Source organism: Camelus ferus, chromosome 13 (assembly GCF_009834535.1).
Source record: "Camelus ferus isolate YT-003-E chromosome 13, BCGSAC_Cfer_1.0, whole genome shotgun sequence".
Taxonomy (NCBI): domain Eukaryota; kingdom Metazoa; phylum Chordata; class Mammalia; order Artiodactyla; family Camelidae; genus Camelus; species Camelus ferus.
The window spans coordinates 33,609,368-33,625,022 of record NC_045708.1 but is presented as its reverse complement, the minus strand read 5'-3'; the positions used below and the strand labels follow the sequence as shown (position 1 = coordinate 33,625,022).

At 51.8% G+C, this 15,655-nt stretch overlaps 1 protein-coding gene across 5 annotated transcripts; it reads left to right on the top strand.

Moving 5' to 3' along the window:
• The first annotated feature begins 7,578 nt into the window (after positions 1-7,578).
• Positions 7,579-14,691, top strand: MOB3C (MOB kinase activator 3C). Of its 5 annotated transcripts, none has more exons than XM_032494187.1 (4): positions 7,579-7,862; positions 11,101-11,569; positions 13,713-13,915; positions 14,238-14,691. In XM_032494187.1, exons 2-4 carry the CDS (start codon positions 11,152-11,154, stop codon positions 14,265-14,267), a joined length of 651 nt encoding a protein of 216 aa, XP_032350078.1. In that variant the 5' UTR covers positions 7,579-7,862; positions 11,101-11,151; the 3' UTR covers positions 14,268-14,691. The 5 variants fall into 5 exon arrangements, with proteins under 5 accessions (XP_032350078.1, XP_032350077.1, XP_032350079.1 ...); XM_032494186.1 differs by having other exon boundaries at positions 7,580-7,747; XM_032494188.1 differs by lacking the exon at positions 7,579-7,862 and adding an exon at positions 7,869-8,009.
• The last annotated feature ends 964 nt before the right edge of the window (positions 14,692-15,655 follow it).

Here is a 15,655-nt window from a genome sequence, read left to right as displayed (position 1 = left end):
CTCAGTGGTGGCCTTCCTCCCAGAGGCAGGCGACCCTCCAATCTAGAAATCAAGTGATCCTCAGGTAGCCTTCTGTTTTCTGAATCCCTTCTCTTTGTTCTTGGTCTCCTTCCATCTCCTTCCCCTTTTCTACTTGCGGCTCACACTAAATCTTTTTTGGGTGCTATCTGTGTAGCCTATGACCTGTCCCAGCAGATTCTGTGAGGGTATCAAAAGAGTACACAAGAAATCTAAGGTGGTATCAAGGTTACCGAGGATGGTGGATGATCTTAATGCTGTTAATTGCTTTAACATGGATCCAGGTACAAATGTCTATGTTCACCTACTTTCCCAGGAGAACATTTTTAGGAAAGTGTCCAGCCCCCTTTCACATTTGTTCTCCTTTCCCTAATTACTGGGTCATCTGTTAAGCACTCAGGCAGTGTAGGGCAAGCAGGGGACCGTGAGTGGAGCTGGGAGGCCTGGGTTTGAGCCCCAACTCTGCCACTTTCAGGCTGTGCCTCTTGGCCAAGCCGTTTTGCCTTTTGCTGCCAGTACTCACCTCCCAGGTGTGCTGCAGGACTCAAAAATGTCCAGAGTGGTGAATGCACTTTATAAACCAGAAAATTCCTTACAAATGTCCATTGTTGCTATAGTGTTCCATGGGAGAAGGCAAAATATAAGAACCCACTTTCCAGGGTTTACAATCCAAAGGGGAGACAGAATCTCACGGGCTTAACCAAGGAGTCCATCTGCAAAGCACTAAGAACTGTCTGTGCCAAGGGCTCCCCCCGGAGAGTTGGTTCCAGGCAGGCAGCCGGTGTTATGGGGGAAGAATTCCTGGCAGGGAAGAGCACACACCCTTAGTTCCCTTAGCCTTGGGCGATGCTATGCTCCTAGAGCTGCTTCTTGGAAAAGGCCCCAGTGCACCCATGACCAACTGGATAACAACTGAGGGAAGTCACGGGTTGTACGTGCCATGGAATTCAGACTCCACGGTTGCAATATGGGTCTCCACCAAGAAGTAGTTCCCACCCACTGGCTGAATTGCTGCTTCCTGGCTGTGGGGGACACAATTTTCCTACCTCCAGGAAAAGAAGCCAAGATGGCACCTAGGGGTTCTCCCAGACAGAACTGCAGGGAAGAGTTTGGGTGTCATGCTAACATGTCCAGTGCTTTCTTCCCCCTTAGGGGAATTGTCTTTCTCTCTTTCCTGCCCCTCTATCCCTCCCTCTTGAGGGGAAAGACAACTTAATAGCCACAGAGAGACAAACGTCCCTCCCTTCCAGGGTTGAGGAGGGGAAGAAGTGAGAAAATGCATCTCCGTGCTTCTCAAGGTACAGAGAACCTTCACTGAATGGCTTTTATCATCATTTTTTTATCTTCAGGCTGATACCTTTTGCTCCTTGTGCTTCAGTTCTCCCATGTGCTCTGTGGAAATTAGACTAAGTGATAGCCAAGCACCTCTCCCCTTTAAGAGCCCCTGTCTCTGACCTTCTGCTTGCTAATGATCTTCTGCAGCCTCAGTCTTATGAGCTATGAAGTGGGACACATGGGCCTGGATCTCAGAGGACTGAGGCTTTGTCATCACCCACAAAGAAAGGACAAGGTCTATACCTGGTCCCAATACAGTGCCTGCCACCTAATAAGCCCTCAGTAAGTACTTATTGAATAAATGAAAGAATGAACAAATGAATGAGACAGACGTACTGTTTCTACCCCACCATGCTGTCTCTGTAAGATGTTAAAACTATACTAATTTACCACTATTATTACCAGAATATATCACCCTAGCTCCTCTTGGAGGTCCCCCCTTTTTACCCCACCCCGTAAGTAATACAGGGGACAGGAAGAGATTATCTTAGTTCACCCAGGCTGCTCTAACAGAATCCCATAGACTGGGTGGCTTATAAACAAGAGACATTTATTCTTCACAGTGCTGTTGGCTGGGATGTCCAAGATGAAAACATCCAGAGATTCAGTGTCTGGTGAGGATCTGCTTCCTGGGTCATAAACAGCTGTCATCTCACTGTGTCCTCACATGGTGGAAGGGGCAAGGGAGGTCTCTGGGGTCTCTTTTACATGGGCACTAATCCCATTCATGAGGGCTCCACCCTCATGACCTTATTACCTTCCAAAGGCCCCATCTCCAAATACCATCACATTGGGGTTAGGTTTCAACATATGAATTTGGGGGGTTGCAAGCATTCAGTCCACAGCAGAGGTTCTCAGACCTTAGTCTTCTGTATAAACATCATTGGGGAGCTTGCTAAGTGGCAGATTCGTGAGACCGCCCCAGAGACACTGAAACAAAATCTCTATGAGAAGAGGCCCAGAAATCTGCCCTTAGTGTGATTCCTTTTTTAAACACTTTATTGTTGAAATGTTCAAACATAGAGCCAAGAGTATAATGAACCCAAGTGCCTATGACTCCACATTAAAAAATTTCAACACATGACAATCTGGTTTCATTTATACCCCCACCCACTTTCCCTCCAAATCCTGGACATCATATTGTTTCATCCATACATACTTCTGTTTATATTTCTAAAAGACAAGTACTTTTTAAAAAATTCCTAAAATAAATAACAGTAATTCCTTAATATTATCAAAAGTGTAGTCATATTCACATTTTCCCAAATGCCTCATAACTTTTCTTTTTACAGTTGGCTTGTTCAAATTAGTATCCAAATAAGATCCATACCTTGCAATTGGGTATGTCTTTTGTACCATTTTTACAACAAAATCCCTGTGTCCCCTTCACTCAGCTTCCTCCAGTGATAACATCTTACACAATCATAGTAGAATTGTCAAAACCAGGAAACTGGCATTAGTACAAGTGTGTTAAAATCACAGACTATTTCAATTTCACCAGTTTTTATATGTACTCATTTTTCATTTTTTTTCCTTTTGTATATAAATCTATGAAATTTTTCACATGTATAGATAGGTGTGTGGAACCCCAGTCAGGATACAGAACTGTCACCCAGAGAAAGTCCTTCATGCTAGATTGTTATGGTCACCCCGACTCTAACTCCTGGAAACTGCTGATCTGTTCTCCATCAATATGTCATTTTGAGAATTTGTATAAATTAAATCATGTAGCATGTTACCTTCTAAGATTGAATGTTTTCACTCAGCATAATGCCCTTGAAATCCTTCCAAGCTGTTACAAGTATCACTAGTTGGTTTGTTTTTATTGCTGAGCAGTATGCCATATTAAGTCACTTTTAATTAATAGGTTTCCCCTCATCTCTTGTTTTCTTGCTATTTATTTGAGAATCTGTCCCATAGAATTTTCCTTATTCTAGACTTTGATGATTTCATCCCCATAGTGTCATTTCACCTGTTGCTCTATTCCCAGTCCTTCCTGTAACTGACAGTTAGAATTCTAGGCCTAGTCAGAATCAGATGGTTCTCTGTAAGGAACCCTCATCCCCACTGGCACCTCTGAGGTAGGTGTAACTGAACACATTTGGAGAAAGGATGCTGTGGAGGAAGGAGGAGAGCGCCATGGGGACTAGGGTAGTCTGAGGAAGCTCTCGTGTAGGAGAGGGGCTTTGAGCGGGGATGGTGCTCAAGGCAGGCGGCCAGAGGCTGAATGTGAGGCAGGCACCACAGTGGCAGAGGAAGGGGTAGGGTTGGACAGAACTTCTCTTGCAGGCCTCATGGTGGGTTCCGCAGAAGGCTGAGCCTGGGACATTGATGAGCTGGGAACTAACCCAAGTGGTTGCAGGATGTGCTTGTGGGGGAGCGGACCATGTCGAGGTCAGGCCAGCAGGGCTGTGGAATTGTCCCAGGGCCCTTATGCATCCCAGACCTCCACCACAGCCTCTAGGGGTCTCCTTCCCAAGATGGAGGACCTGAAATCCGGAGAGGTGAGGCCAATGCCTCCAACTCAAGGGGTGGATAAGGAACGGGAGGGAGGAGGACTTCGGAGTTGAGGTTCTTGGGGTCAAGAGGGCCCTCCTGCTCTTCAAAGGGATTAAAACTCCCCTGAAGCCCGCAGCACAGGGGGCTGCGCCACTTTGCTTGCACACTTCCCTCCAGAGAAGTGAGTATACCACCCAGGCTACAGGGTCAGAGGGTTCTGATGTGCCAAGTGTCTCCCCATGTTGTCCTGGGTCCCTGTCCCTTGCCCTCCAGGGCCACAGAAACAAATATAATCCCTCGTCTACACAAAAGCCTGCAGGGTACTTGAAAGCAGCACCCTAGAAGCCTACTGTTTACGGGGACTGTCACCTCTGATCCCCACAACTCTTTCAGGAGGTGGATATTATTATTGTTGTTGTTGTTGTTCCTATATTCCAGAAGGGGAAATAGATTCAGAGAGGTCACCCAGAATTTTAATGTACATGCTTCTCAACCTTGTCTTCCCGATCACATTCCCTTCAACCCTGTCTTCTTCAAGCTAAATGAAGTCCAACCTCAATTCCTCTTACTGCCATGAGGGTGCTCGTTGCTTCTTCCTCAATGTGCCAGGATGGAATGCCCAAGATGGGCCCTGCCTCTGGGTAGGGAAGGGAAGAAGCTGAAATAGAAACCATTTCTTAGCAGAATGAGAAGGTGGGCCACACAGGGCTACAGGAGCAAGCAGATGCTTGGTGGGGTGAGCTGGGGGTACTGCAGCTCATTCTGGGAGGATTGTGGGAATGGGAGGCCTTTCCTGGCATGGGAGGGGCTGGGGAGTCCCCAGGGAGAGGTCACTCTGTATCAGTGGAGTCACTGAGTACAGACAGACCCACAGAGGCAGGAGCAGGAAGCTGGTCCTGATAAGGCACTTGGAATAACATGGCTGGAAGATGCTTTTGTGGTCCAGATGGAGAAACTTGAGGCAGAGAGGGGCAGAGGCTTTCCCAGAGACACACAGCAGGGCGGGAGCCCAGGTCTAGACAGCACTGTATTGCCATTTGGCTTTCCCATCAAGGAGCCTGGCCTGTGCAGTGAAGCAGGGTACACATCCCCAACTAGGTCCTCAATAACTCCTGCCAAGCTTCAGAGACAGGGCCTTATGTGAGCACTGAACATATTCAGGAAATAGTTTCAGGGAACAGTGCCTGACCCATGTAGATATACAGGGCTGTGGTGTCACAGCATGCCATCAGAGAGGGCAGGACTAACCCAAGGTCACATAGCAAATACATGGTAAAGCCAGGACCTTGTTCTCCAAGTTCTGGGTCTTCTCAGCCTCAGCAGAGCCTCCTGGAAGAACACCGTCTCTCTAGCCCAGACTGAAAGCCACAGGAAGGGGGTACAGGTGTCTGAGGGATCTGGGCTATCTCTGGCTTCTCCCACCCCTTCCACCTGCCTCCCATCCCACATGCCAGCCTGTCGGCTTGTATTGAGGCAGACACCTGGGGGCCCTGTGGATGAGCTAGGAATTTCTTAAGTTCCTTCAAAATGGACCATCTATAGTTCCCACAGTGTAAGATTCTGTGCTTTTCACTCTTCACTCTTCACCAAGCAAATTCCTGCCTGTCTTATAAAACCCAGCTCAGAGGGACAGCAAATGACCATGTACAAAGCCACAGAGGGAGACACATCACATTCCAAAGAATCTTACAGACCATGATCTGTGACCACAATGAAATATAATTAGAAGTCAACAAGAAAAATATAAACCTCCCATACGTTGAGAAACTAAAGAGCACACTTCTAAATCATCCACGAGTTAAAGAGGAAATGACAGTGAACTTATGAAATATTTAGAACTGAATGATAAGGAAAGCACGAGCAGTTTCTATTTCCTTTGTGAAGTCAAAGTCCCTGGGCCCTCGTGCCGAGTATCTTCCATTGCCCTTCAGATACACCCTCTTGCCTCCTCCTCCAGCTCTAGGCCCCAGAGCTGCATCAAGCTCCCTTGTCCTTAGCTTCCATCCAGTAGGATTTGGCCAATGGGAAAACCTGGCCAGAAATCAGAGGGAGGGATTGAGGCCTCTTTTTACCCCTGCCCCGTCGCGGTATGATTGCTGTGGGCTGGGTATGCCCCTCCAGGAGCTTAGGCTACAGCTCTGGTCAGGAGTGCCATTTTCAAAGCTCCCACTTTGACCCTTGCCTCCTAGCACCCCTCCAGCCTAGGCCAGACGGCAAAGGGCTGCTATTCCTTTGGTGATGCACTATCCCTGTGGTTTCCCTACACCCCAACTGCTCCTCTAAATACTGCCTTCTTTAAACTCTTCTCAAAGTGCCCACTTTGGGTATTCCATGTGTCTCCTGCAGATAACCCCACTCTTACAAAGTGCTCACTGTCAGCCCATAACCGTGTTCTTACATCCGGATGACTGAGCTCTGACCTTGTGTCATCTCTGTGTGTTGTCCCTCCCCCACTGACCTGTCAGCACCTGAGGTCAGCGACTGGGTCAGCTCCATCACCTGACCCCTGCTCTCAGTGCACAGTCATGCTCAATAAAGGATATTGATCAGGATATCAAACAAATATCTAGAAGGACAAGATTTGAATTCCTTCTGCATACACTAGAGCATGCAAATATTTGCTTATAGAGGATTTAGGGCAGAGTTAAGACTCAGACATCAAAAAAGAGAGAGCTTTAGACTAGGGCAAAAACAGGTGTTCAACAAAAGAATGAATCCTCAGTTTTGTGGACTGGGAGTTTTAAGGACCCAGTGTAGTCTCACATCATCCAGTAAGAGAAGATCCAGACATGAGGGGAGCCCAGCGGGGCATCTGAGCCACATAAACTCCTGTCTCCTGCCTCCAGCTCTCCCCTACCCTGCCTGCTCACCTCCCATACCCTCCCGGGTGACTTCTGCAGCCCATCTGTCTGCTTCAGTCCTCCTACCCGAGAAGGCCTCCCTCCAGTCTTTCCTCTCATCCCAGGACAGAGCAGCCAACTGATCCCTGGGCTTGGGCCCACCGTGTGCATTGCTGCGAGAATCTGCCTGCCCTCAGAGAGGGACCCAAGTAGAAAAGTAGGGAAAGCAGATCAGGTCTTGAAGTGTTTGGATTTGGTTGGAAGAAAAGAAGTTTTTCCAAACTGGGAACAGCTGGAAAAAAGGTCTGGTGGGGGGAAATGGGGTGGCTTCGGACAGAGTGAGGAGAATCTGCCTGGCCTAAGCCAAGCCCCCAGCCCTGGTCAGGGAGGTGAAAGTCTGCTATTTGAGCAGAACAGTCCTTTGGGGCCAATCTTTTCAGTGCTGGGGTGAAGGGCTCAGCTCAAGATTTCTGATGCATACATGCATTCATTCACTCACTCAGCAATGGGTATTGCCATGCCTGCTATATGCCAGGCATTATGCCAGGAGCTGAGGGTATGGGAGTGGACAGGCCAGATCTGATCCTTACTGCGCTCAGGGACAAGTGAGACACAGATGATTCTAGGAGGGCAAGGAAACTACCATTATCTAGCACCTCCTTTGTTTCGGCTCCAGACAGAAGCAGGGCTTGTCCCCATTTTACAGTCGAGGAAACTGAGGCTGCCTCCTGAGAAGGCCAGCTGCTCAGTTAGTTCCTTTGCCGGCGGAAGCTGGGAGCACTGTATGGACTTTCCGGAAAGGCGGGGGTATTGGGAGGGGGGTCCCCTTTCCACGCCCCTTTCCCCCGCCCCTTTCCCCGCCCCGTGGCTGCAGCGTGGCTGGGCCGGGAGGGCCGGGGCGGAGTCGGCGTCGCCTTAGGGGCGGGAGGGCGACCGAGGGCCCAGCAGGGCAGGCAGGCTGACGGGCGAGAGGGCCGGTAGAAGGAGGCGACCACGCGATGGGGATGTGACCTGCGGCCAGACGAGGACTCGCGCTGACCCACCCGGCGGACCCCGTGAGTGAGCGCCGCGGCCCCCGCGGCCCCTGCGCTCACGGCCCAGGCTCGCTTCCACTTTCATTTCGTCAGCTGTCCTGGCGTGGCACCGTCCGGGGGCGACCTGCGCCCGGAGGCAGGCTGGCCACACTCTTTGGTCTGGGGTCCGGGACTAGGAGCTAGAAAGTCGGGGATGGGTTGGGGGCGCTTTGGTTGAGGAGGGCGTGTCTTCGGAGGCGGAAATTTCAGGCCGCTCCTCTGGGTCCTACGACCGGTCTATCCTGTAAGTTGGGCTGGGAAGAGAGGGGCATCGGGGACCCAGGGGGAGGCCGAGGGGTCGGCGTGGGTGGCTGAGCACCGCTGGGAAAAGCTGAGAGTCCTCGCCTCTACTTTTCTCTTGGTTCTCTGCCCTCAGCCGTCCCGCCCACCCCACCCATCCCACCACGCACACACATCGCACAACTCTAGGCTGGATTCTCCGTTCAAACTGGGGCCAGTCCCTGGCTGAGGTCCTGGGCCAGGCTTAGGGGAGTGGCAGGTGTGACCCTGGCAGGGGGCTGAGGGTCAGAGGCAGGCAGGGCCACTCTGGTCTTCATTTGGGAAATCCAGATGCCCACCCTGGGGGCCAGCCATCAATGGCCACTTCAGGAATAAAAGGACACCCAGATGGAAACAGGAGCTAAGAGAGGGAATGGCCATGGTTCAGGGAGGGGACTGAAATACTGTGAGAGATAGAAACTCAGAGCATGGGAGTGGGAAGTGAAGACACGAGTGGCATGGATAGAAGAGCACCTATCTGTCCCCCACCCCAAGCTTTCATTTTCCTGGGGAAGGACCCAAGCCTTGAAATTCTACAGCAAGAAGGTGGGACTCTGGCTCACTGGTCAGGACAGGCAAGTTGCTGTGGGGTGAGGGGGAGGCTCAGTGTGCAGAGGGAACAGGATTTAGGTCCATCTAGTTGGTGGGAAGATGCTTCCTCTTTCCCTCCATTTCCCTTTTTCCCCTTATCTCCACCAGACCAGCAATCAGCCAGGGCAGGAAAATGGTCCTTTACTCGTTGTCACGCCCCTCCTTATCCCAGTGTCCAGTTCTGCCACTGGAGATCCCCTGCCTATGACTTGCTACGTGAACACAGGCTCCTGAAGTCTCCTTACTGAGCCTCAGTTTCCCCATCTGTAAAAGAAATGGGTTGGGCCAGTTGATTTCTCAGAGTTGTTTCAATCCTACGATTCTTGATTCAGAGCTTTCCTTAAAGCCTGAGCATTGACTATGTGCCAGACCCTGACCTAGGCTGGGGGGTGGGGCAGGTGGGGGACAGCAGTGGCCAAAGAGCAGCCTCCACCCAAGGACAAAGAGGTCTGGGTTCAGTAGAGAGGGCTGTGGGAGGAGGTAGCATTCAACCTGATCATGTGTAGTCAGGCCAAGGGCCGGTGTAAGAAAATACACAGGGGCAAGAGAATGAGGGGCGTGTTTAGGGGGTCAGGAAGAAGGCCAGGGTGGTAGGTTTAGGGAAGTGGAGCAGGAAAGCTAGGGTGAGGTGTTGAATACCAGGGTGAGGGTCTGCTGGTAGCTGTTGGTAAGGGGGTCTGTGCAAAGGTAGAGATCCCAGGGACCCTACAGAATTGCAGTGTCAGTGATTCCGGAAGCACCTGCCCCAAGCAGAGTTTAGCATGCAGGAGGCAAGTGAAGTGTGGAACTCTTCTCTTGGATCAGGAAGCTCAGGTCTCACACTGGGGACTTGTTTGGACAAGAAGTCGAGGGGCTGGGGATGTATGAGGTGACCCGCCATATCTTTGAGGTTTTTTTCTCAGGAGGACAAGGTCCTGCTGGGAGGCCTGCCTCTACTCTCCAAACTTCTCTCATTTTGCTTAACTTCACCCTCCTGGCCTGCATGTTATATGTACAAGGAAGAACCCTTGTTCCAGACTTCTCCTCCACTAGCTTGACTTGTTGTCTGACATGACTATCCACATGTGCTGTGCCTTTGGTTACAACACCCAGTTGTCACCTTGTTCCCACCCTCCATTCCCCAAACCTGTCCCAGTGTTACTAGAGATGTGAGAAAGGAAAATACCCCAGTGTCAGCTCTGAGGTCAAGGCCAGGCTTTGTGTCTGTATTTAAGTCTCAGTAAGGGTTAGAGTCCAGGGCTCAAATGGACCAGGGTCATGACCGTGTCAGAGTTCACCCTAGAGCCAAAGCTCAGTGCTCAGTCTGGGGTCAGGGGCAGTACTTGGCTAAATTCCAGTGGGTACCTGGGTCTGTATTTCCCAAGAGCTCACATACTCACAGGGGGAATTAGATGACTACCCTGGAAGTCCCAAAAACTTGGCCTATAAGTGACCCAGGAAGTTGCATGGGCCAAATCCATGCCTGCTCCAGGGGTCACCCAGCGGCCATGGATGAGACTAGAACCCAGGTCTCCTGCCTCTAAGCCTGGGGCTCTTATCACTGTCCCCAAAGTCTGTTCTGAATCTGAGATCCTTCAGTTATGAGAGGCAAAGCAAATTCTTCTGAATTCTGGATGGGCCCAGCTGGGTGATGTGACTGCATTTTCCCATCTCCCAGTGCCAGGCACATAGAGGTGTTCTAAGAATATCTACTGAATATCAGGTGCATTGGGAGGGGCCAGTAGCTTGTTCAGGTTTGGTGTTTGGGTTTGGGTTTTAGGCTGGAGGAGGCTGGCTTGGAAGGCAGGATCTCTAGTCATTGCTGGAGGAAGTGGTGCCGTTCTAGACCTGCCATCCTCTCCCTCTCCTCCAGCGCCTGTAGCCACACTCAGAGGTCACCCAGCTGACCATATGAGGGCTCTTTCCCTTTTCAGAGTAATACAAGGAAAGGACATTTTTGGTAGAAAAGTCCCTCCTGCTCCCTGGGAATCCCCTGTGGCCGGATGGACTACGGGATATCCCAGAGGAAGCCACAGGCAGGGGGGCCCTTCCCTTCCCCCAGCACAATGCAGCCAGGCTCTCCCACGCTGCACCAGCTGGCCCATGGGACTCCCCCCAGAGGTCACCTCGTCCAGACCCTAGCCTCCTGGCAGGCCTACAGGAAGTCTCTGCCCCCTCCCTTAATGGTCCACAGCATGTCTGAGGAGCACTTGCTTGGAGCCCAGGCCCAGCCCTCTCTGAGACACAATGAAAGTGGAAAGGAAACAAAACAAGATGGAAGGGCTCTGGAGCTCGGCAGGGGGAGCTATGGCAGCCTGGAAATGGGGCCAGGCACTGGGCAGAGGGTGAGGAGGATTTAGCTTCCAGGCGGAGGCTGCAGAGGTTGGCCAAAAGCTGACAGGTGAGAGGGAAAAGATGTGCTGGGAAGTGAGGCTACTTGGTAAGGAGCTGACCACTGTGCTCCCCCATGCCCTTGGCCCTGGCAGGGCATCTGCAGGTCCTGCCCCCAGACATCTGGCGCTGAACCCTGGCTGGCCATGGCGCTATGCCTGAAGCAGGTGTTCGCCAAGGACAAGACGTTCAGGCCGCGGAAGCGCTTCGAGCCGGGCACACAGCGCTTTGAGCTGTACAAGAAGGCGCAGGCTTCGCTCAAGTCGGGCCTGGACCTGCGCAGTGTGGTCAGGCTGCCGCCGGGCGAGAACATTGATGACTGGATCGCCGTGCATGTGGTGGACTTCTTCAACCGCATCAACCTCATCTACGGCACCATGGCCGAGCGCTGCAGCGAGAGCAGCTGCCCGGTCATGGCCGGAGGGCCCCGCTACGAGTACCGCTGGCAGGACGAGCGCCAGTACCGGCGGCCGGCCAAGCTCTCGGCGCCACGCTACATGGCGTTGCTCATGGACTGGATTGAGGGCCTCATCAACGACGAGGAGGTCTTTCCCACCCGCGTGGGTGAGTGCCGCCTGGCGGGCAGGGCGGGCCTGGCCGCTGAGGGAGGGGGCCAGCTGAGCCCATTGCACCGGTGAGGCGTTTGGTATGATACAGGAGTGTTGTAGAAGAGGAAACGGAGGCTCAGAGGGATTAAGTGCTCAAAATCAGGCATCTTGAGCAAGCACTGCCTGAATCCCAGTTTGGGACCTCTTTTTGTCTGAAGCTTGAATGTCCCTCTAGAGACCACTCTGGCAAGAGCAGGGTTCTGATTCTCAGAACCTTATAGAACGAGTGCATCAAGGTGCTGCTAGCAGATCACCCTCCTTGGGCTGATCTGACTTGCAGTCTCCTGGGAGTCCCCTCTGACTCCTTGCCCCAGGAAAGGGAAGGGGGTAAGGATTGGGGGGCTGGATGGTATTTCTACCTCAAGCGGCCCAGAAGGCAGAATTTTCCCTTGTCAGGCACAAGCCATGGGCCTTTTCTTACCTCAGCTGGGCAGCCTGGGCAGGTGTGGAAGGGAGGTGAGTGATGTCACCCTGGCCCTGCTTCCCCACCCAAGGGCAGTGAGAAGGGATGTCAGCTCAGGTGCTGAGCTGAGCAGGCTGTTCATCACAGCAGCCTCACCCACCTGGCCTTCTGTTCCTCTGTATTAAGACTATGGGAATCAGAGATGGGTGGGGCAGGGTGGTCAGGCCCAAAGAAGAGAAGTCTGAATGCTGAGGGCTTTGAGTCACAATTCTTTGCCCACACCCCTCCCCAGCTGGTACATTTCCTGCACTCTCATGCCCAACATGGGTATCTTCATTTCACATGGGAGGAAACTGAGGCCAAGAGAGGGACGGTACACTGAATCAGGAGGGACTCAGAACCGCAGCTCAGGTCTCTTGGGGCCCGTAGCCCCAAGTCTAAATGGGCAGGACAAGTCTCAGGGACCCCAGCTGGGCCTGGAAGGGCTCACCAGGAGACAGGTCTCAGCCCCACCCAAGAGCAGTGAGGAAGGAGAAGTGTGCAAGCGTGCAAGCCAATGTGGGCCTGATCTGGGTTCTTGTTCCCTTCTAGACTTAACCCCCAAGCCTGGTGAGGTCCCAGGTGTCTGTGTCTTAATCCTGGTTGGCTCTGCCACAGCAGAGAAGAGGGTGTAGCCACCAAGATCTCCACCGTGAGCGTGGAGGACTATGCAGAAATTGTGCCTTTTTCACAGGTCCTGGACCTTCTCTCTGGCAGGATATGTGGTATTTATCTCTGAGGGGTGCTGCAGTGTGATGCAAAGAGGGTTTGAATCCTGCCTCCAGTCTGCACTAATTAATAGTTATGTGGCCTTGGACAAGTGGTTCTGCCTTTATGCACCTCCATTTTATCATATCTAGACTGGCTGTCCTACCCGTTACCACACCAGGCCAAAGGTGCAAGGGACCCAGCACAGGGCCTGGCTCACAGATGGAACGTTCTTGTAAGTGTTACTGACTCTTTGAAGGACAGAGATACCTGAACTAGTTTTTTTTTTTTTTTTAATTGAAGTATCATCAGTTACAATGTGTCAGTTTTTGGTGTACAGCACAATGTCCCAGTCATGCATATACATACATATATACGTTTTCATATGAACTAGTTCTTGAAGAGTTAGTAATTCTCAAGATTAGGGTCTGGAGCCTACTGTGTGAATGTTGCGAAGGGGAAGGAGTCAGGCGGGGCTGGAGAGGGAGGTCAGAATTAGGTCCTGAAAGGCCTTGAACAGGTGCCATGATGGGAAGTTAGGATTCAGTCTTGAAGGCCCATATTTTTAAAATGGACCCCAGAGGTTGACAAACTCCCCTTGGAATTGCATCCAAGGGTGTGGTATGAGAGCACCTGCAGATGCACATATTCCTGGGGAGAGTTTTGGTATAACTTCCATTATAGTCTATGAAACAACAAGTTTGCAGAGTCCTGTCCAGGGTGGTGGGAAAATCTGGAAGAGGATTTGTATTTCAGTAGAGGAGAGACACAGTGAGATTTGTGCTTTATTAAAAAGGGAAGTATGGGAGAAAGCGAACTACGATCTCGGGGAAAGTACTAGGGAAGAGGCCATCCTGGGTACAGGCTGCCTGTGTGTGGGAGGCCAGGGTTGGGCAGAATTTCACCACCAGGATGCTGATGCCCCACTTCTGCCCATCCCACCCCCTAGGAGTTCCCTTCCCCAAGAACTTCCAGCAGGTCTGCACCAAGATCCTGACCCGCCTCTTCCGCGTCTTTGTACACGTCTACATCCACCACTTCGACAGCATCCTCAGCATGGGGGCCGAGGCACATGTCAACACCTGCTACAAGCACTTCTACTACTTCATCCGCGAGTTCAGCCTGGTGGACCAGCGGGAGCTGGAACCACTGGTGAGGCCAAGCCCCTACTGCCCTTCCCGAGCAGGGCTAGCCTCTGTGACTTTTCAGATCCAAAGGCTACGTGCTTTAAGAAAATCCAGTACCCAAGAGGATATATTAGGGAGCTGCAATCCATTTAACAATGGATTCTATACTTGAATAGCATATTCATCCAAGTGTCAGTTTACAAACCCAGATCTGCAACCTGGAGTTCAGGTAGGGGACAGGAAGGGACCAAACTCAGGCAGAAGAATAGCCATGTCCTGTGGTTTGGGAAGGGGCTGCCTGGAAGGTTGAGCTCTGACTGACCCATCCCAACCTTGTGTTTCTGCAGAGGGAGATGACAGAGCGGATCTGTCACTGAGCCCAGGCCTGGACTTGTTGCCCATGAGATGGACCATCTGAACAGAGTGGCCAGGGGAGGAGACCCTCAGGAGTCTGGTAGCAGAGGAACCTGAAGGCGTGGGACCCTTCCACAGACCCAAAGCCCCTGGACTTCTGGTTCTCAGGAGTCTGCCCACACGTCCCCCTGACTGCTTGTGAGTGGGGAAGGGGAGAGTGTAAAGGTGGGCAGACAGGAGGAAAGAAGGAGCTAAACCCCTGGCGTGAAGTCTAGAGGGTTTCTGCTCTGATACTTGACCCTTCCACGGTGGTTCCCAAGCCTGTTTGGGGAATGTGGATGTGGCTGAGGTGGTGGCCAGAAAGGTACAAGAGTGTGAGCCACCTGTGTGTGAGTGGACACAGATGATGTGTGTGTATCTGTGGCTATGCGTGTGATTTTGACCATGGGGTGTGTCTGTGAGAGCTAGCTGCCTTAGACCCTTCCTGGCACATACTAGGCCCTCCATAAATATTAGGTAAGTTGATAGATGGAAGGAAGTAGGGATTAGGGCCATCAGATCATGACCACTGTAGGAGTGATGACAAGTCAGTGTCCCCATTTGGTGTGTCTGACCATGAGTGTAAGTGCACAGAATGTGGTTGTAGATGTAGCTCCATGTTTGAACCTTCCAGGCTACCGTCTTCCATCAGCATGAGTTCTGGGGAGTAGGGGGAGGTAGGAAGGGGGACTCTGCCCTGAGTACCTTAAGCCCTGGCCCATCTCAGGCACAGGTTCTGATTTGCTCAGCCAGAGATGCCCATGAACTGTCATTTCACTCATCCGTCTGCCTCCAGGAAGGCCTGGTTAAAGACAGTCTCCTGGGTATTGGGGGTGATCTCTCATGTCCACAAAGGTCCCCAGTCCTTAAATCAGTAATCATATACTCCAGTCTAGCTCCCTTAATCTCCAGATGTAGTTGCGAGAATCTGAAGCCCAGCACAAGATAATCCTCCAACCCATGGAGCTAGTGAACTTGCATTGGGAAACTCTGGAGCCTTGTCTCCCATCTGGGGCATTGAGGACCACATAGCTACTGAATGGACTCTTCCAGGCTTAGAGAGCCCCTGTCCTGCAACTACCTGCCTCCCTCCCAACCATCCCTAAGACATTCCAGCTGGTTGGATCTCAGAGAAGATCTATCCGCAGAGAAACTGGAATGTTGATTCAGGGCTCCATTACTCAGCGCCTGCATGCCCAGCCCTGTGCCCAGACCCATAGGTGGGGAAACTGAGGCAGGGACAGGGCTCTCCCCTCCCAGAGGCTCCATGCTGGGAGATCAGGATGGAGAGCCAGAAGGGACCTGAGGATCATCCAGTCTCACTCACAGAATCATTCATGTGCCTAGAAGGAAAGTGAAGCTAGGAGGAGAG